The 22,013-nt window shown below is 39.3% G+C and overlaps 1 protein-coding gene across 1 annotated transcript; it reads left to right on the top strand.

The window, feature by feature from the left end:
- Positions 1 to 9,678: 9,678 nt before the first annotated feature.
- On the top strand, positions 9,679 to 11,560 carry LOC145010737 (3-hydroxy-3-methylglutaryl-coenzyme A reductase-like). The gene has a single exon (XM_078969255.1). The coding sequence runs from the start codon at positions 9,757 to 9,759 to the stop codon at positions 11,449 to 11,451; it is 1,695 nt and encodes a 564-aa protein (XP_078825381.1). The 5' UTR covers positions 9,679 to 9,756; the 3' UTR covers positions 11,452 to 11,560.
- Positions 11,561 to 22,013: the final 10,453 nt, after the last annotated feature.

Genomic DNA, 22,013 nt, shown 5'->3' with positions numbered 1-22,013 from the left:
AACCTTTTCAATGATTCAGAATTCTACTTAATCTTGTAAGCATAACCACATTTACTAGACTTTTAGTAAATTGTGATGAATAGTTTTATTGTTATTTGTGGTGGACTTGACTAGTGTACAACATTGTGTTCTATTCCTTCAGTCCTTTACTTGACTCACATACTTGTGTGATCAAGGAATTAGTCTTAATTTCCTAAATACCAAGATTTCCATACATCACATGATTCAAATCATATGATTCCAAGTTTCTGTCCAATTGAAACTTGGATGATGGGAATCTTTTCTTACTTATAAAAATTTGACACTACCATAAATAACATAACTAAGAATCACATCCATTTATATAAATACACAAACATCAATTTTTCACAATGATATCATTGCAAGGATATACTTAAATAAGATAAATCAAAATTTATTTTATAAAAGCAGCGGAAAACATGTCCTTACAATGCAAAATCAATTGAAAAACTATATAATCAAATATTCCCAACAACTTTATCATAATTTTCTAAGCTCAAAATCTGATATTTGAATCCATGCGATCGTGATCCATTTCTTCGTGATCAGACTCATTTTGCTCTTCCATCAAGCTTCCTCTCTTTTCATTGATTTTGCAAAACATTCAAATGTAATCTTATCACATTATGTATTAAGAATTAATGAATAGGAACTTAATGGAGTTAGATAGTGGATTTTACCTGAAGTAGAGCCAATCGTCTTGACTCTCCCATCTTTTAGATCTCTCATGTAGATAGGGCAGCTTTGTCTCCAATGCCCCTTCTCTTGGCAATAAAAGCAAATTGACTCTTTTGAAACAGCACACGGAACTACTTCAGACTTTGCCTTTCTCTTATGATCAAACTTTTTGACCATGGCATGCCTTTCGTTGCCATTGCCTTTCTCTTATGATCAAACTTTTTCACATAAAACTTCATTGACCGGGATGTTTGAGGAACTGATTGTTTACTAGAAATGCCCTTTAACTATAAACCTTAAAAGTCAAACTGAAAAGCTAAAAGTGAAAATTTGAGAGTTAAATGAGAAAGTCACAGTTTAAAGTCAAAGGTCAAACTTAAAAGTCAAAGGTCAAACTTAAAAGTCAAAGTCAAATTTTGAGGTCAAAAGTCAATTTAGAAAGTCAAAAAATAAAAGTCAAAACTTTAGGTTGAAAATGAAACTTTAAAATTTGAAAAATTAATTTAATTTTTTTAAACCAAAAATATATCCTTAGAACCGAAAACGAAGTTATTTGATCGAAAACGAGTTTACAGCTGGAAACGGGGTTTACAGCTGTAAACGAGGTTTGCGACTGTAAACGGGTTCGGAAAAACATGCTGAATGCGAAAATGGTTGCCGGATTTCGCTGTTTACGACCAAAAAACGCGAATTTTCACATTTTATCCCTAAAACTCGATCAAAAACTCATTTTTATGAAAAACACGAAGAACAAATCCCCAATAATTTTTCAAAAACTATCCAAAAATTTAAATCCTTCAAGAAAAAAATGCAAAAATGTTGTAGATCTTGCCATAAAGATTGATACAATCCAGGCTCTGATATCAACTGTAAGTCCCTAAAATTAGCTTGATGTATCAATTCGATCCACTGGAAGGTGCGGAATCTCAATTAAGCGGATGATGCAAGATAGGATGGAGAAGAAGAAGAAGAATATGAATCTATGATGTATTGATGATAAGATTGATGCTCCAATACAAGATTCACACACACACACACACACTTCTTCTCTCTAACTTTCTCTCTCTAGAATATGCTCCACCACTTGTGTCTCACTCCTCCACTCGGACCACTCCTCACCCCTATATATATATATATATATATATATATATATATATATATATATATATATACCGCAAACTCAAGGCCCAAACCCAATGCTAGACTGGATTTCGGTCCAAGCTACAAATAAACCGAATATTATTTTCGCCCAAGACTAAAAACAATAAATGCTTAGAAAAGCAAAGTATAAACCAATTTTTTCAACCCAACAATACTACATATCACACATATAAACATGTAGGGATGTCGTGGACTCCCTCCAGGGTCTTACTCCAGGATGTCGTGGGCTCCCCTAGGGTTTTAGACCTATGTGCCATTAGCTCCCCACATGGTCTTAGTTGCTTGCCATGGGCTCCCCCACATGGTCTTTACCTGGAATGCGATGGACTCCTCCGCTTGGTCTGATATTCGACTGCCATGGGCTCCTCCCGCGGTCTTCCTACTTAGCATATCACATATCACATAACAAATTAATATATTACGCAACACATAATGGGCCGGCCTTGGTGCCTTCGACCCATTGGTATGGTGATGAGACTCACCTCTCAAGAAATCTTGAATTGATAAAGTCAATCCCAACTTGCAACTCTAACACAACTGCCTACAATTATCATGTGACTAACTTTGTCAAAATCCCGAAATACCAGAAATACCAGAAATACCCTTATGGTCAAACTTGACAACCATATTCAAAGTCAAGGTCAACAATCCATGTTGACCTTAACTCGTCGGGTGTATCTAGCAACTCGTCGAGTTCCTTCAGAGTCCAGAAAACTGGGATAAACCCTCGCCAGCTCGCCGAGTTGTCTCGTCAACTCTTCGAGTTCACTCAGTATCCAGAAGGCGGGGTAATTCGATCCAACTCGTCGAGTTCCTTCAACCTTTTCATATTCAGACCTTTCCAATTGAATCCAAAGCTCCAAACTACGGATCCAGTCCCCTAGGGTGTAGTTACCACATAAAGTTGCCAACTTTACGTTCATGTAAGGCCTTAAGAGGCTAAAACACTCAAAACTAAGCTTATGAATGGGTTTATGGCATATAGAAAGACCAAAGCTTGATAAAGCTTGAATCTTAAGCCCAAGGAGGCCTAAGGTGTCCAGATCTGAAGTCACAATTTCAAATCATGCTCAACTCCGAAAATGGCTCCCAAAATGGGTTTAAAATGCACTAAACTACCCTAGGAGGAGATCTACGAAACAAGAGGTCAAGGTAGAGCCTTTTACCTCCAAATGGATGCTAATACAGGGTAGATGCCAGATCTATAGCCTCCTCCTCACTTCAATCCATTCAAACTTCGAGTTTCATTCCAAACAACACAAGATTCACTCTCCAAATCTCACACACACTCAAGAAAGTATTAAGGCACAACTAGGGTTTCTCTCTAGACAATGAGGACGATGACAGAGGCCACAAATGAGCCATACGTTCCTTAAATAAGGTACAAACCCCTGAAAAGTAGGGTTTCCCTTTACAACGTCTTCTCGTCGAGTTGGGCCTTCCAACTCGTCGAGTAGATCCTAAATCCTGCGTCCAAAATGATCTCTACTCGATGAGTTGGAGCTCCCCAACTCGTCGAGTTCTAGTCTAAAACCCTAAAATCCTGAAAAGTAATTGATACCTGAAACAAGCATTACGTATACTAAAACTATCCAAAAAGAAAAAAAAAACTGATTAGTATGAAAATCCGCCATGTGATTCAATCGTTGTAGATATGTCTATGTAGATATATGAGATACGAAATTTTGAATGATTTCAATTGATCGATCGATCATATTATATATACGTAATAATAGAAGAAAACAAAACATCAAATCAATTTCTTTATTATTAAAGATAAACGATTGAATAGCATGCAAAGAAAGTGAATATATTATAAAAGTTGAAGGGTTGGAAATGTAAATTTTATTAGCCAGAAGATCATAAAGTAAGTTTGTGATGATTAAAAATTGTGATGATTGAAAAAAAAAATGATTTCTTTTATTGTTACAGATAGAGGCAAAATGACAAAATAAAAATAAATTATATATGATATGAAGATGTGCTGACTGTTAAAAGGAGTTTTATTTTTTTATATAAAAATGTATTATTAAAAGTCAAGAAAACCATCTATGAAAAGATGAAGATGCTTTGACTATTAAAAAGAGTTTTTTTTTTTTTTTTTTTTTTTTTTTTTTTTAAGTTGTGCTTGATTAATTTTTTATTATTAAATAATAATTAAAAAAATAAATAATAACAAAATGACAAAATAAAAAAACAACAAAAAACAAAACAAAAATTTTGAAAACAACAAAATGACAAAATAGGAATAGATAGAGAAATTTTATAAATTATGGGTACAAATAATGGGAAATCTTCATTTTAGTCCTATTATTTTGCCCGCGTTTACGAAAAATTCCTAAACTATTAAATGTTAACGGAAAAGCCTAAAATACCGGATAAACCGGCGAATTGACCCAATTTACCCGTTTACCACTCTTGCAACCGGTGACAAACCGATGTGGCATTAAATGAGATTAGGTGGAAGGTGAGTCGACCAAATCACACACTCATTCCTTCAACGTTGGATCACACACAGTTATGGTAAGAAATTAGGGCTTTTTACGTGCGAAGAAGACGACAACTGTGGGCACGAGTTCGAGTCTTACAAGATTTGCTAATGGAAGACATATGGGATTTTGATATTATTGATGTTGAAGTAGACAAGGATTTGAAGAAGCAAACCAAGAGATGCAATGATGCGTTCTTGAATAGCTTGTGTCCCGACATAGCTGGTGAAGAAGGTGATGACTTTGCAATCCCTGAAATTGAACATATCGACGACGAGGTTGACTTAAATGAAGATGATGTGGTGGAGAATGAAGATCATTTTGACTCAATGCGAGAAGGAAATGGGTCTGATGAAGTATATGGGTATGATGAAGATGTATCAAGTGAAAGTGATCATGATTCTAAGCTTGAGTTTTAATACAACACCCACGATCCAAAGGTTAAATGGAACAAGATGAGACCACTTCTGGGAGAGAGGTATGAATCACCCCATCAACTGAAGTTATGTTTAACTAACCATGCTATTTATACTGGTTATAAGATAAAGTTCAAGAAATGTGACAGTGTTAGGCTAGTTGTTGTATGTGCTAGTGATCCACAAAAATTTCAATGTCCATTTAATGTTAGGGCTTCGTGGATGAACACAGAGAGGTCGTTTCAAATTAAGAAACTTGTAGACAAACATAGGTGTGTTAGGAATTACAGAAATACCAACCTTATGGGTCCAACATGGTTAGGAAACCAGTTTCTGAAAGAACTGATTAGGAAGCCCAAGTTGTAGTGTAAGGAAATGCAGGTAATTATCCAAAGCAGATTCCACTACAATGTGTCCTGGTCAAAGTGCTATAGAGCAAAGTGTAGGGCCATGTCTTTGATAGAAGGGAGATTGAGTGATCACTATGCTAAAGTATGGGATTATGGTGGTGAGCTGTTGAGATCAAATCCAGGTAGTTCAATTAAAATTACTATGAGTCAAAACCAGGATAACACAACTACTTTCCAAAGAATATATATTTGTTTTAAGGCAATAAAAGAAGGATGGAAGGTTGGTTGTCGTAGGGTTATTGGACTAGATGGGTCTTTTTTTAAAAGGTCAATGTAAGGGAGAATTGTTAACTATTATTGGTAGAGATGCAAACAATCAAGTGTATCCCATTGCCTGGGCTGTAGTTTACATAGAGAACAAGTTAAACTGGAAATGGTTCTTGGAATTGATAACAAATGATTTAGAATTGGATGGTGGAAGGGGTATGGCAGTAATTTCTGAACAACACAAGGTACTTCACAAAAACTTTACTATTTCTTTACTATATACTTCATACTTAGTTTATTTGATGTAATTGTTTTTGTTACTTGATGTAATTGTTTTTTTTTATGAATAGGGGCTTCTTGAGGCTACAAAAGAAGTCCTACCACTTGCACAACACAGACAATGTGCTAGGCATATATATTTCAACTTCAGGAAGGTGTATAGTGGTGTGGAGTTTAAAAATATGTTTTGGGTTGCTGCAAAATCAACTGTTGAAGGGGAGTTCAACGTGAACATGCAAAAGATTAGGGATATTAGTCCATCTACTTATGAACATCTAATGGTAAGGGATCCCAGTTCATGGTGCAGGGCCTTTTATGGTGGAGGATTGGCATGTGAGGCAGTAGAAAATGGAATGACTGAATGTTTTAATGCAACTATCGTGGATGCTAGAAAAAAGCCCCTACTGGCCATGCTTGAGGAAATATGACTATACATGATGGAAAGATTCTATAATCTGAAGGAAGAAGGACAGAAATGGGATAATGAAATATGTCCAGCAGCAATTAAGAAGATGGAAGCATTTGGTGAAACTATAAAGTAAGTTATCCTAAAATTTAATGCACTGATATTATCTTTCATATGCTGATGTACTCTTAATTACAGGACCTGGTATGTTCATCCTAGCAGGGTAACTGCTTTTGAAGTGAGGAATGGTTTTTACTCTTATGGTGTTGACTTACAAGAGTATACTTGTACTTGTAATTTGTGGGCTATATCAGGGATACCTTGTGTACATGCCCAAGCTGCCATTATGTATACACAACAAGATCCTGTGAGCTACATTAGTAGTTGGTTTAGTAAAGAGAAATATATGTTAACATATGGTTGTAACATACTACCAGTCAATGGTAGCAATATGTGGGTGGAAGCTCCTTATCCAAAGCCCCTCCCACCTATTGAAAGAAGGATGCCAGGAAGACCAGCCATCAAGAGAAAGAGGCATGTTTCTGAACATGAGGACAAGTTTTCACAAGTATCATCTAAGGGCATAACTGTCCAATGTACAAACTGCCAGCAAAAGGGTCATAATAAAGTCTCTTGCAAAAATCTCAAGGTGATCCCTGAACCAAAACCAAAGAAGAAAATGGGAAGGCCTAAGTTGGATCCTAATCTTATCCATTGGAGAAGAGGTGGAACATGAGGTGGTAGAGGTGAGATGGGGGAAATTATAAATGGACCATAATTTGAGGTTAAAACCGAGTATGAGGTTAAACGTGATGTTGATGTTGAACCTGAGTATGAGGTTAAACCTGATGTTGAGGTTGAACTTGATGTTGTGGATGAGGGAGATGGAATTGATATATCAGATATGGATATAACAGTAAGTTCCATTATAAATTTGAGGTCATCAAACTACAGTGATGCTGAAATAATGTCTACTATTGGAATTAATGAATCTCAATTGAAGGAGTTTGGATCTATAAATGTGGTGAGTGTTTCTTTTTAAGGGCATTACAAATCAAAGCCAAATTTTGAAATTATTTGTTTTGTTATTCAGGAAACCAATGTTCAAGAAGAGGTCAATGTTCAGGAAGAAGAGGCCAATGTTCAAGAAGAGGAGATCAATGTTCAAGAAGAGATTCAGAATGATGAGGATATCCAAGAAATCATGAGGAGGAGCACCCAAAGAATCAGGAGGAGGAAGCCATCAGAGAGGATAACTAAGTTGAAGTTGAAGAAGCAAGTGGTTAGCAAATTTGGGATGACTGAAAGCAAACCACTTAATTTAGAATAAGTCAATGGTAGGTTTTTTTTTTTTTTTTTTTTTTTTTTTTTTTTTTTTTTTGTAATTAAGTCATTGTGTTGGCTTTATATAACTCTTTGGGTAAAAATTTCCCTTTTTGTAATTTTTTTGGAAAGTCAAACACTATGACATACTTTGGTATGTAGTTTGGTATGGTTATTTGGTAATGCAGTTTGGTATGTACTTTTGTATGGTTTGTAATGCAGTTTCCTATACTTATTTTGTAATGTTGTTTCCTATAGTTATTTGCTATCCTAAAATTACAACCATAATCCAAATAATTGCAATCAAACAAAATATGCATTTTCATACTCAGATACCATTATATACTCAAATACCATTACATTAGAAGATAACGTTTTCCACAATTCATACCATTACATTCCAAAAGAAACAGGGAAACGTCACATTACATAGAAACATAAGTAAGCATCCTAAAATTACATGAACATTAGCCAAACAATTGCAATTAAACCAACCAAACACCAAATCTTCCATCCCTTAACAACCATTCCACCTTCCACTTGCAGAGGAATCTGTTGCACTACTTCTTCCACATCTTCATTCATAAAGTCTTCAAATTCTTCATCATTGACTCCATAAATTCTTTGGTTGTGAAAATCATATATCATCTGTTTGTACCAGTTGTTTGGTAATGGAGGATCTATCCATTCAAAGAATTTGCAATCCTTCTCCTTATCCTGCATTGGATGACATTTTGCACGATGCAAAAATTGGATGGTGTTTAAGGGAAATTTCAAAGATTTGAAAATAAAAACCTCACATTTAACTGATATAAGGTTCTTCGGTTTCCATGAAGATAAAAACCTCACAATCAAAGACTCGAAGACACTAACCTTGTAATTGGGGCAACCAAGGAATCTCCTTCCAGGGTTCTTCGGTTTCCATGAAGTCCACCTACCAACTGGTTCATCACAATCACACCTTCTTCGAACTTGCTTGGCTGACCTATATGCACTACTGTTGGAGACGGAGGAGGAGGAAGCCATATTCAAAACTTGCAATTTGGTCGATTTAGGGTTTGTGTACTCTTAAATAACGTAACAACTGAGCGTAAGAGAGAGAGAGAGAGAGAGAGAGAGAGAGAGAGAGAGAGATCGAGTCAGCTTCAATGTAAACAAAATAGTGGCACGTCGGTTTGTCACCGGTTGCAAGAGTGGTAACCGGGTAAATTGGGTCAATTCGCCGGTTTATCCGGTATTTTAGACTTTTCCGTTAACATTTAATAGTTCATGACTTTTTCGTAAACACGGGCAAAATAATAGGACTAAAATGAAGATTTCCCTACAGATAATAGATGGAGAAACTTTATAAATTATGGGAACATATAATAACAAAGACTTCAATGATAGCTTATTCATTATTTTTGTCTCAATACAAATTATCAACAAACTAAAAAATTAGAACAATTTATTATTAAAATACTAAATTATTCTATGTAAACTAATTAACTAATGTCTTTTGAATCGATATTTTAATCAAAAAAATTCCATTTAATTTTTGTTAGGTTTCCGGTGAATCTAGGTGAGTTTGAAACATTTCCACCGATAACTACAATATTATAAATGGTTTATAATTCGTTTCCTGTTTTTCTTGTTTAGCATGGTGAAAAACCGAAAGGAATCAATGTTCTCCTGATTCTTGTCCACCATTGTTTGTGTCAAGTCTATCTTCCCTGCAGGATTCAGAAAAAAGAGCCTACTGTCTATCTTCTATGCAATTCAAACTGATTTCACATACTACGTTTTCAAGAACACCAAAAAAAGACTTTAAGTAGATTCTTCATTTCTATAAACCTGCTAAATCCAATTCTTCTAAGTCAACCTCTGTTTCTGGACAGTGTTTAGGTTGATTGGTGTTGAAAATCAGAGTTAATTTGAGAATGCACCAAAGGTGTTCGATGAAATGCCTACTACAAATACAATTTTGCACAAAACGATCACTGATGCTATGTTATGATGGGCTACACCAAGTTTATTTTACACGTTTAAAACAAAGCCTACATCAATTATCAACACTCATCAGTCAGATACAAGGAATCTATAATTTGTACACACTTTTGTTTATATACACATTTATTTATTTCACGAAATTGTCACTATCATGTCCAATTATTGTAATGGAAGTTTCAAGTTTGCTACCTTTCTTTGACTCTATGTGTATATGGTCTTCATAATTCAATGTAGGTGTCCTCAAGATAAGACTTATGTTTTGTCTCATAAGCTGCCATCTTTCTATATATATTCACCCCAAATCTGATTTTATTTCTCATCCTTGATCAACAACATTCAATCTTCTGTCATCTTCCTTGAAACAGTCAGTGAAAAACATGGGAAAAGCTCAATTTGATCAACATTCAGAAGATCAGATGTTGAAGACAGAAAACAAAAAGATGGTGGATTCTCCAAAGGCTTTCGATGCAATCTCTATTCCGATGGGAATCTTCTTTACTGTTTTCTTCTCGGTTGTTTATTACCTTCTTATCAGATGGCGTGAGAAGATCAGAAACTCCACTCCTCTCCATGTCACCAACATGTCTGAAATGGCTGCCATTATCACCTTCTGCGCCTCCTGTATCTACCTTCTTGGATTCTTTGGTATGAACTTCGTCCAGGCTACACCATTTACAGAAACAGAGGAAGAAGACGAAGTAGAAGAAGAAACAACTCCCTGTGGTGCTTCCGTTATTCGCGAATCTGATATCGTGTCTGTAAAAGAAGTCATGAAGAAGGAAGTGGAAACAGCAATCGTAGCGATAGACACAGTTGTTAGTGAAGAAGATGAAGAGGTGATACAAGCGGTGGTTTCCGGCAGAACACCGTCTTACTCACTGGAATCGAAACTCGGGGACTGCAAGCGTGCAGCCTTCATCAGAAGAGTGGCGTTAGAGAGAATCACCGGAAAATCTCTGGAAGGTTTGCCGCTTGAGGGGCTTGATTATGAATCGATATTAGGACAATGTTGTGAGATGCCGGTTGGTTATGTCCAAATTCCGGTGGGTATCGCCGGCCCCTTGTTGTTGGACGGAATGGAGTTCTCCGTCCCCATGGCCACAACCGAAGGGTGTCTTGTAGCTAGCACGAATCGCGGTTGTAAAGCTATTTATGTTTCCGGTGGAGCCACCAGTGTGTTACTTAAAGACGGGATGACTCGGGCTCCGGTGGTTCGTTTCGCCACCGCGAAACGGGCGGCGGATTTGAAATTCTTCTTGGAGGAGCCGCTCAATTTCGGAACCCTAGCTTCTGTTTTCAACAAATCGAGCCGATTTGGGAGGCTTCAGACAATCCGATGTGCGATTGCAGGGAAGAATCTATACATTAGGTTTACTTGTAGCACGGGAGATGCGATGGGGATGAACATGGTTTCGAAAGGTGTTCAAAACGTTTTGGAGTATCTCCAAGCGGACTTCCCGGACATGGATGTGATTGGCATCTCCGGGAACTATTGTTCCGATAAGAAACCGGCGGCGGTGAATTGGATTGAAGGGAGAGGGAAATCGGTGGTGTGTGAGGCGGTGATACCGGAAGAAGTGGTGAAGAAGGTGTTGAAGACGGATGTAGCTTCGTTGGTGGAGTTGAACATGCTCAAGAATCTCACCGGATCCGCCATGGCCGGAGCTTTGGGTGGTTTTAATGCTCATGCGAGTAACATCGTGTCCGCTGTGTATCTCGCTACAGGACAAGATCCCGCACAGAATGTTGAGAGCTCTCATTGTATCACGATGATGGAGGCTGTTAATGGCGGGAAAGACCTTCATGTGTCTGTGACTATGCCGTCGATTGAGGTGGGGACGGTTGGTGGTGGGACCCAGTTGGCATCACAGTCTGCGTGTTTGAATTTGTTGGGAGTGAAGGGTGCAAATAGAGAGTGCGCCGGAGGAAATGCAAGGCAGTTGGCGAAGGTGGTGGCGGGGTCTGTTTTGGCCGGAGAGTTGTCGCTCATGTCTGCAATTGCGGCTGGGCAACTTGTCAAGAGTCACATGAAGTACAACCGTTCCAGCAAAGATGTTTCTGCTAAACCTTAATTTTTGTTAAATTGTTGGCCTTCGTAATCTTGGATTCTGTCATAGGGGAAGTTATTCATTGTATATTTGAGCCAACACAACTACAAATTCTATTATTTTATTTTATCCATCCAACTCTATACAACATGCAATACATTGCAACATCATTTATTAAACATTTATACAATATCATCCGCAACCCATTAAACATATATTCAATTCTAATCATGATATCATTTAATTTCTGTACTCAACTCTATTCCATATTATCACCCATCCACATTTCATTCGATTCTTATTCAATCATAGTTATTATTATATTCAATTTTTATATTATTTGCATTATAGATGCTTTTAAAGCTCATGGACGGGATGAACACTAAATTTTATTTACTTTAAGTTTTAACCGCAATAATTTAGGAGTTTGATAGTTTGGTCCTTCAACTATTGATTTTTGTCGGTTCATCTGATACACCGACAGTTTCACAAATTCTCCACCGGCTCATAAGTGTATTACAAATCTATTTTTGAAGAAGAGCCTTTCCATTACAGAGCACCATATCATTAAATGTTTAAATTTTTATTTATTTTTGAACGACAAATATTTTTTTTTTCTTTGTAAGGGATTGAATTCATGACATCATAGTTAATTGTTTAAAGATAGAATTTCTTATATACCTCAGTAAACAACTAAATATCATATTTGTTCGACCTAAACTTTGAATATCATATATACATTTGTTAATGTTTTAAAATATCAAATTTACCAAAATCTATTTTTTTAATAATTTTTATTATTTAGTAATCTTTTTTACCATTTTAAAATCATTAAAACTAAAAACAATAACCAAATGGACAAAAATACCATTCCTTTACATTTACAAATGTTTAATTCAGAGGTGGTTTAAATATTGTGGTTGTCTTGCTCAAGGCGTCTTCCTCACAATCGCATGTATAATCATCTCTTACCATCTTCTTTATTGCCTTTGGCCACTTTTTTCCTACAATCTTTTGTAAGTGAGGAGAATCTAGCTTGCCACCACTTCTTATAACAATAATTCTCGAGGAAAAGTCCAGCTAACGCATTAGCAAACCTACAAAATATATCAATGATGAACTGACACCCTTAATTAATATTGTATAAAGATTGGTTTTGGATTGAGTAAGGTTAAAATTGGAGATTTCCTTATAGTCATTTATGCAGCCTTGCTCACACTCGAACCCTGAAAACTCTTAATCTCATCGTAACTTCCATTGGATAAATTCTCAACATTCTTTCCTTTTTTAGATTTTGCACCCTTTCCACCACTTCCAGTTTCTAAACTTAGTAGCTGCTGAACCTCTTTAAGCTACACATTGTATGCAGATTTTTCATCTATTAACAACTTTGCTTTTCTTCGATTAAATAAAAAGGCATAATGGTTTGACAATGCCTGAAGTTTCTGAAACTCAATTATAAGAAACTTTGATATGCTAAAATTAACTTGATGATAAAAAAGATGAAAGAATGTACTACCTCCATGTGCTTTGAACCTATATAAATGTAAAAGCATTTGTCAAATGTTACATCCTCCAATAAATGATCCTCTTCGGTTTCATGCCCATCTGTCGTACCCAAAATCAAGAACGGTGGAAACGTTCCGGGGTGGAGGACGTCATGTGAAGTATCATAACAGTGTAAAGTAGTAAACAATCAATAACATCGTCCATTGCATTAAAAGTAAAGTTTTAATACATGTGTGTTCTTTCATAATGTACAACAATAAAATGAATAATCAAAATAAGATGAGTCTTGTCTGTGCTCCGTCTTCTCAAAAACCTAGCCATCGTACATGTCTAACTGGTGACCTGAGAATACAAGTTATTTTGAAAGAGAGTATCAGCCTAAAGCTGGTGAATTCATAAGTATTTAAGTGTCAATGTCTTGTTTTGGAAAGCTGTTATGAATGCCATGTAAATCTTCAAATGAAACAGTTGATATAAGTATGAAAAACCCTAGAAAATCTCATATTTCCTACTAGTATGAAATGAAGTCTTCTACCAGACCCAAATGTTTTGTAAGTGAAAATGATAGTTTTTCCTTTCTTTTGACTATTTTTAAAAGTACTTAGTCTAACTCATTGTTTATGCGAATGTATCACAAAATAAAGTAATAGGAAAATGTACTAATGTAATTGTTATCCTTTTGTATTAGGATTAACACAACATCGCGAAAAGCGAAATGTATAAGCTTTGAACATCCGTAGACTGTTCAATTTTCCTCTGTAGCTACAACAGGTGGGAGGAAGGGTTAGTCCCGTAAAGGTACTCCTAATATAAGTATTAACCGTAGGCATCCGTAGATGTTCATCAACCTCTGTAGCGAACAGTAGGCTCAAGGAATGGTTAGTCCCCTAAAGGTACTCCTAGTATAAGTAATAACCGTAGGCATCCGTAGATGTTCATCAACCACTGGTGCTAACAGCTGGGATTCGGAATGGTTAGTCCCGTCTAGATATCCCGTTGAACTGGGATAGGCAGGACAATTTACACAGAAGGTACTAATAAATCATCCTAGTGAATCGAGGTACAAGTATCCATGTAAATGTATACAGGAAGATGTATCTACGTAAAGGTACTCATGTAATGTATTCATGTAAGGTACTCATGTAATGTATTCATGTAAGGTACTCATGTAATGTGTTCATGTACGGTACTCATGTAATGTGTTCATGTAAGGTACTCATGTATACTTATGTAATGTATTCATGTAAGGTACTCATGTAATGTTTTTATGTAAGGTACTCATGTAATGTATTCATGTAAGGTACTCATGTAATGTTTTCATGTAAGGTACTCATGTAATGTATTCATGCAAGGTACTAATGTAATGTATTGTGTAGACTCATGAATGAACTGACTCTGATGTAATTCCTTGTAATAGGAATAATGTTATGTATCTCCTAACTATCCCTATAATAGTTAACTGGAAGGTAATTGATTGTCCAAACAGGCTTATACACCCTTGCTACACAAGAGTGTGGGAAACTGAATGAAGGATGAAAACTATAACATCAATACATATAAAAGAACATAAGTGTATAGATATAGTTTTGTTCAAGAAGGTAAAAATGGTTTTGTAAGACATCTAAGAGTTTTGAACAATAATTAACAATGACTTGATGTCATTTTAATAAACATTTCAAACGTAATACTTTTGCTATCAAGGTATTTTTAAGATACAAAAACCATTTCATGCATCACATTATGTAGTATGTGAAATCTGCTGAATGAAAACACAGTTATAAATACATATGATTGATTTAATAACATGTTGTTTTCTACCTGTATCCCCCCCCCCTTAAAGCATTTAAAATCATTTAAAATATTGATTAAGGGTATAAACTCACCTGTTGTGAGTGGTTCTAACGGGTATGTGTATAGGGATGGGAAGTTCCACGAATGAAGTCCCGAGACACAATAATTCCTAAATGACATATAAGGACACATATTGACATGAATATAGTGTTTATAACATCTATATGAAAGGAAACACCTTCCGGGACTAGGAAACACCTTGACCAAGTGTTGGAATCACATGTGATTTAACATAGGAAGGTGTAACAGCCCAAAATCTCAAGTATTGTTAAATTGCATTTTGGGGTGTTTTAAAGGGAGACTCGGCGAGTTGGAGCCAGACTCGCCGAGTAGGGTCGCAGACTTGGTCGCGGATTCGCGACTGGACTCGACGAGTCCAGATATGGACTCGGCGAGTCGACGCTGTCAACGGAAAACCCTAGCCGTTCAGTTTTGGGTCGTATATAAGGGATCTTATGCCGTCATTGCTCGTCTTTTGGTCGATTGAGAAGAACCCTAAGCGGCTGTGGCATCTAGAGCAAGCTTGTAGGCCATTGGTGACCTTGAAGGAATTGTTGTGCAAGGAGGAGAAGGGTTTTGGCTAAAGTAACTGCAAGGGATTCGAGTTCTGAAGTTTGGGGACACAGAAGGTACATCATTCAGGTAATAGCTCGGATTACATTCTTCTGTGATTGATGTGTATATGGATTTAGGGTTTATGAAACCCATTTGATGAGTAGATGGATTATTACCTTGTTACCCAAACGAATATAACCCTGTATTAGGACCCTTAGAGGTCCAGAAGGTCCCATGTTTGTGTATTCGGAAAAATACGTATCTCAGGAAGCAGTTTGATCGACTGCATGGCATGGACTCGCCGAGTCCGATGAGCAGACTCGGCGAGTAGCTTGAAGAATAACTGGGACTCGTCGAGTTGTTCTTCAGACTCGGCGAGTGGAGTCGGGGTGGCCCCGCGATTCTTCCAGGAGTAACTCGTCGAGTCAAGGAGGATACTCGACGAGTAGAAGGGGGAAACTTAGAGGATTGGAGGACGACTAGACTCGCCGAGTCGCCAGAGTACTCGACGAGTCCGGCCGAGTTGACCGTGGACTGTTGACCAGAGTTGACCTGTGTGACTTCTTAGGGTCAGTTAACGTGGAAGATAAAAGTATTAATAAGAGATATATTGTTATAGGGAGCTTGTAGCTCGGCGGATCAGGTGCAAGTGATTTCAGGAGTTGCTAACTTCCAGCATCCACGAGGTGAGTCTTCTCACTATACTGTACCCGGAAGGGTTTGATTGTGTGACCGGAAGGTTGAATATATTATGTGTTATGTATATATGCTATAAATGGAAAGTTAGTTGCTACGCGTGATATGCATGTTTATATGGGCCGGAAGGCAAAGTGTTATGTGACAGAAAGGTCAGGTATGATATATGATATATGTGCTTTATGTGTTAGAGTAAATGTATTATGTGCCGTATATGTTTTTGGGCCGGAAGGCAATATGTTATGGGCCGGAAGGCAATATGTTATGGGCCGGAAGGCAATGTACTATGGGCCGGAAGGCAACACGTTATGGGCCGGAAGGCGATTATCTCATGGGCCGGAAGGCATTGTGCAGTGGACCGGAAGGTCAGGGCCTGGAAAGGCGTATGTGCGTAAGGTGTATATTGGGGAACTCACTAAGCTTCGTGCTTACAGTGTTTTATGTATGTTGTTTCAGGTTCTTTCAGTAACGTGGGATGGCACCGGCTCGATTGTACACACCAGAGAAAGAGTTGTATTTTGGAGGATCCTGGTTTTCCATTCAAGTGAAAATGAAGCTATGTTTTGTAATTCAATTATGAATGAGATTTTAAACAAGTGTTTAATATTAAAAATGATTATTTTAAATGGAAATTTTGTCTTGAAAATTACGGTGTTACAAATTGGTATCAGAGCCTTGGTTTGAGGGATTCGGATGCGCCTTCGGGTAAATCTGGACTCAAACTGAGGAAATAAGAAAAAGTTTTCAAATAAATAGTTTTCTAAAAGTGGATAAGAGTTCAAAGAGAAAGCAAGAAAGAACAGTGTGTACAATCAGCCAGAGCCAAACGGTGATTTCCCAAAATACCCTTACTTTTGTGTTATGAAATATCTATTATGCACTTTATGAGATATTATTGCATGCTAGAGACAGGCTAGGTGTTTCATATCTTAGGACTAGAATGGCCTGATTTGTGATGCCTTAGCCTAGGATTTGTTGTCATATGTGCGTTATGCTTTTGAATATGTGATGAGCGAGAATATCCAGTTAGGACGCACGAGGGGTAGAGCTACAGAGTTCAGTGGTACTTCCGAGGATGAGCCGAGAAGGTGGAGCTATCACAGATAAGGAGTCCTATGTATTCTTCGATGCTCGAATGCTGCTTGCTTTGTGCTTTGTGGAATTCTCGATGATGGGAGTCAGCTACTACGTGAGTATGACGATACTCAGGAGGTAGATGGTTGGCATCATTAGGAGCTCTTCAGCAGCTGATAGCAAAGAAGTGGGAGGACGGCAGAAGGGACTTGGGAGTAAACCTAGCCAGATGAGTGCGCTGGTAGAGTAGAGGATTTCGCTGGGGAGCGAGTATGCACGATGGATTGGTAAAAGAGGAGGTCGATCAGCTACTTAGGAACTCTGGGATGGTCCGTGTGGAAAGTATGGGTAGATGTGGAAGGTAGTATGGGCCCGTACTACTGAAAGCAGAGGACCCATACTTGATACAAGGAGCATTCTGAAGGTCCTAAGGAACGGAATGCGGAGTGATGTTATGGTCAGGGTACCATACATCGGAACAGATTGAGGATAGATGCTGTGGTTCGAGTACCATACATCGGAGCGGATTGCGGAGTGATGTTATGGTCAGGGTACCATACATTAGAACAGCTTGAGGATAGATGTTATGGTTCGAGTATCATACATCGGAGCAGATTGAGGAGTGATGTTATGGTTCGGGTACCATACACCGGAACAGATTGAGAAGGGACATCATGGGATGAGTACCAGGGTTTGTAGCGGATGATGCTTGCGACTATCTTGCTATTGGGTCATGATCGATGAGGTAGAGATCGGATGCTATGGGTTTTAGGCCTGTAGACCATGGTTGAGTATGGGGAGGCGTTCCCCGAGAGGAAAGGCGAGTGCCCATCAGAGTATTTTGGTAAGAAGTTAAAGACAGAGGAAAATTTCGGTTGAGTCAAACAATCAGGCGATAAGGGGGAGGCCATCTTCTAGAAGGGTGGTGCCATTTATGTTTGTGAGCAATACACGAGGGGCTTGATGTTTCAGTGATGGATTTGGGAGTACACCCTACAGGTAGTTATTGACAATGTTTTCCCTCAGAGTATCAGGTAGCAGGTGTGCCGCGAGGCAGTGACTTATCGTGAGCAGACAGTCAGTTGGGACTGAGGTAGTCGAAAACCACACTACACCTAAGTGAGGATAGTAGGATACGTCATAGTGGTAGCAGCGGGGAGTTCAGTCGAGCTTTGCAGTGCAGAGAGTTTTCGTCTATGTTGGGAGTGGGTCCTTGTCCTTGGGACAATTCCGGTGTTGGGACATTGGTTGATGAGTCGAGGTGAGAGGAACGATGATTTGGCGGTGCAGTATATGAGCCAGGGATGTCATTGGACAGTTTAGATGCTTAGTGCCAGATTGGCATGGGATTTGGATCGATTAGAGGCGGTTGTGATGAGAAGTTCTTGGAGAGTTAATCAGAGGTTCAGAGTATAGAGGGCTAAATGATTTCCTTAAGGGGGAATTACCGGGCGTTGCGTAGCACTTTCCTGGAGCAGATGCGATTTCACTGGTGAAAAATAGTTGTGGGTTGGGTGTGTGCTAATTGGCGATGGTTCGAACCCTAGTGGGGGAGAACCGGGTGCAGTATGTAGGAAAGCAAGGATTTTCCAAGAGTGGTTATAAGTGAAGTATAGAGATATGCTATAAGAAATCATGAGACCAGAGGTGTCAGTGATTGAGGAAGAGGGTCAGAGTGAGTTAATGCGGGAAGTACTCGAGGAGGAGAACGAATGTATCCATGGCAGGTGTTTGGTGTCGTTACAAGTAGATAGAGAATGTTTGGGTCGGTATGCGCATCCTTGTTTGGATTTTGAACGTCGGAAGAAGGGTTTCGGAGAATTATCAGCATATTTCGTAGCGTCAGCGTTTTCTCGTATTCCAATCGGGAAATTATATGCGTCGGAGTTGTAATGTGGGAAAATGTAGATCTATTTATGGGATTCCGAGGAGATGTATTATTGTATATACGTGATGTTTGGGGCAGGAGATCAGTGGTTGTGGCAGTATTCTGGGCTATTCGGGTATGAAATTTTCTATTTCGGAGTTACTCGTGAATCCTGAATTGAATCGACGTGTGGCATATCAAGTATCTGTGGATCTAGTAGGAGCCCTTCGAGTATGGGTATTCAGGGAGATTATTTGAGAGAGTGGATATTCGCAGAGATGGGTAGTTGTTATGTTGTTTGTCTCCAGAGTCTGGGGTGGATATTCGAGTCGCAGTACTCACTGTTTAGAGGGTGTTGTGATACTGTGTGGAGTCGCAGTATTTACTAGATGGCAAGAGAATTTCGATGTTGGAATGTTTTTCGAGAAGTTTATGGTGTGGAAGAGTTTTGGGTTTGAGTAGTCCTATTATTGAGTTTTGGAGCCTAGATGTTGAGTCGGGGGCAAGACGGGGGTATTCGTCCCTGTCGGGAGATGCGGAAGAAATACGCGACGAATATGCACAGCAGAACCCAGAGATTAGAGTTGAGACGATCCTCGGTTGGATTGTATTGCTCGCACGAGGAAAAGAGAATTTTGTGACTTGCGCGTCACTGGGTCGGGATAGTGGTCACGGGGAGAAAGTTAGTGGAATATTTGGGTCATGAGATGGGTGACAGTTGGGGGCTCAGATGTGAAGCCAAAAGCTGATCCAGTACTCAGTCTTGAGGAGGAATATGGGAAAGGAGCTTAGCATGATGATATATGAGGACACTTTAGAGAGAGTAAACGATCCAGACGCTCGAAGACATGCTTCGGGCATGTGCATTAGATTTTTGAGAAAGCCGCGGTACGTATTGATCCTTGGTTGAGTTGTCTCATATCAACAGCCATCATTAGTGCATTAGTATGCCGCCCTTTGAGCTGTTGCATAGGAGGTGGTGTCGGATCCTCATTTGCTGAGAAAAGGTAACGCATGGACCCGAGAGTCTTTGCGAGCAGATCCAGAGCATGTGCGATACATGGAGTAGTGACAATGTCGTCAAGCGGATTTCCCTAAGTAAGGGAAGAGGAAGGTATGTTGGGGGCTAGTGCAACATGTGTATACGATTGCAAGCGGAGAACTCGTGAGAGTTGCTCTGAGAGTGAGAATGGGTCTCTCAGTCGTTCTGAAATGGATAAAGTGGGCTTTGGATCGGGGACCCGGTGATTCAGGGTTTCACAACCCTTATGGGTCGAGTGATCATTGAGATTTAGAGCAGAGTTGCATCTTGGGTAATCCTCGGTTGCAGGGAGTGGTGGACAGTACAGAGATCGTGCTTTAGTCGACAGAGCAGATGCAGTAGGTTAATCAGAGGGTAATGATCGTCTAGAGTTGACAGGAAGGTTAAGCAGACAGACGCCGTTACGAGCATGTGTTTCAGGTCGGCGACTTCGTACTTCTAACGGTCTCTCCTTGGGAAGGGGTGATTCGGTTCAGGAAGAGGGGCAAGTTGGGGCCCCGATATGTTGGGCTTTTTCGTGAGAATGCGAGGGTAGGACGGGTGTCCTACCGTTTGGAGCTGCCAACGGAATTGGGATGGATCCATGACACTTTTTATGTGTCGCAATTGAAGAAGTGTATAACAGATGAGTCAGCAGTGGTTCCACTAGAGAACAATTAGGGGATGCGAGCCTGTGTTACGCCGAGAGGCTAGTGGTCATCAGGGATCGGAAGATTAAGGTTCTGAGGAACAAGGAGGTACCTCTGGTATTGATTCAGTGGCAACCTCGGAAGAGATCGGAAGTGACTAGGGAAGCCGAAGCGTGAGATGCGGGAGCAACATCCAGAACTATTTTCAGAGTGAGACTTCGAGGGCAAAGTCTGATTCTAGTGGGGGAGAATTGTAACAGCCCAAAATCTCAAGTATTGTTAAATTGCATTTTGGGGTGTTTTAAAGGGGAGACTCGGCGAGTTGGAGCCAGACTCGCCGAGTAGGGTCGCAGACTTGGTCGCGGGTTCGCGACTGGACTCGACGAGTCCAGATATGGACTCGGCGAGTCGACGCTGTCAGCGGAAAACCCTAGCCGTTCAGTTTTGGGTCGTATATAAGGTATCTTATGCCGTCATTGCTCGTCTTTTGGTCGATTGAGAAGAACCCTAAGCGACTGTGGCATCTAGAGCAAGCTTGTAGGCCATTGATGACCTTGAAGGAATTGTTGTGCAAGGAGGAGAAGGGTTTTGGCTAAAGTAACTGCAAGGGATTCGAGTTCTGAAGTTTGGGGACACAGAAGGTACATCATTCAGGTAATAGCTCGGATTACATTCTTCTGTGATTGATGTGTATATGGATTTAGGGTTTATGAAACCCATTTGATGAGTAGATGGATTATTACCTTGTTACCCAAACGAATATAACCCTGTATTAGGACCCTTAGAGGTCCAGAAGGTCCCATGTTTGTGTATTCGGAAAAATACGTATCTCAGGAAGCAGTTTGATCGACTGCATGGCATGGACTCGCCGAGTCCGATGAGCAGACTCGGCGAGTAGCTTGAAGAATAACTGGGACTCGTCGAGTTGTTCTTCAGACTCGGCGAGTGGAGTCGGGGTGGCCCCGCGATTCTTCCAGGAGTAACTCGTCGAGTCAAGGAGGATACTTGACGAGTAGAAGGGGGAAACTTAGAGGATTGGAGGACGACTAGACTCGCCGAGTCGCCAGAGTACTCGACGAGTCCGGCCGAGTTGACCGTGGACTGTTGACCAGAGTTGACCTGTGTGACTTCTTAGGGTCAGTTAACGTGGAAGATAAAAGTATTAATAAGAGATATATTGTTATAGGGAGCTTGTAGCTCGGCGGATCAGGTGCAAGTGATTTCAGGAGTTGCTAACTTCCAGCATCCACGAGGTGAGTTGTAACGTCCCAATTTTTACGTCCGAAAATTTCATTTCAAAATATTACTTTAGAAAACATTAATAAATAAAAACATTGTTTGATCACACCATAACACATCGTAA

Source organism: Lactuca saligna, chromosome 8, assembly GCF_052625555.1.
Source record: "Lactuca saligna cultivar CGN05327 chromosome 8, ASM5262555v1, whole genome shotgun sequence".
NCBI classification, from domain to species: Eukaryota; Viridiplantae; Streptophyta; class Magnoliopsida; order Asterales; family Asteraceae; genus Lactuca; species Lactuca saligna.
The sequence above is the reverse complement of the archived record's forward strand: the minus strand, read 5'-3'. Positions and strand labels throughout refer to the sequence as shown.

What these genes read in the sequence shown, in the direction of transcription:
- LOC145010737 (XM_078969255.1), top strand. Translation starts at nt 9,757, where the DNA reads ATGGGAAAAGCTCAATTTGATCAACATTCAGAAGATCAGATGTTGAAG.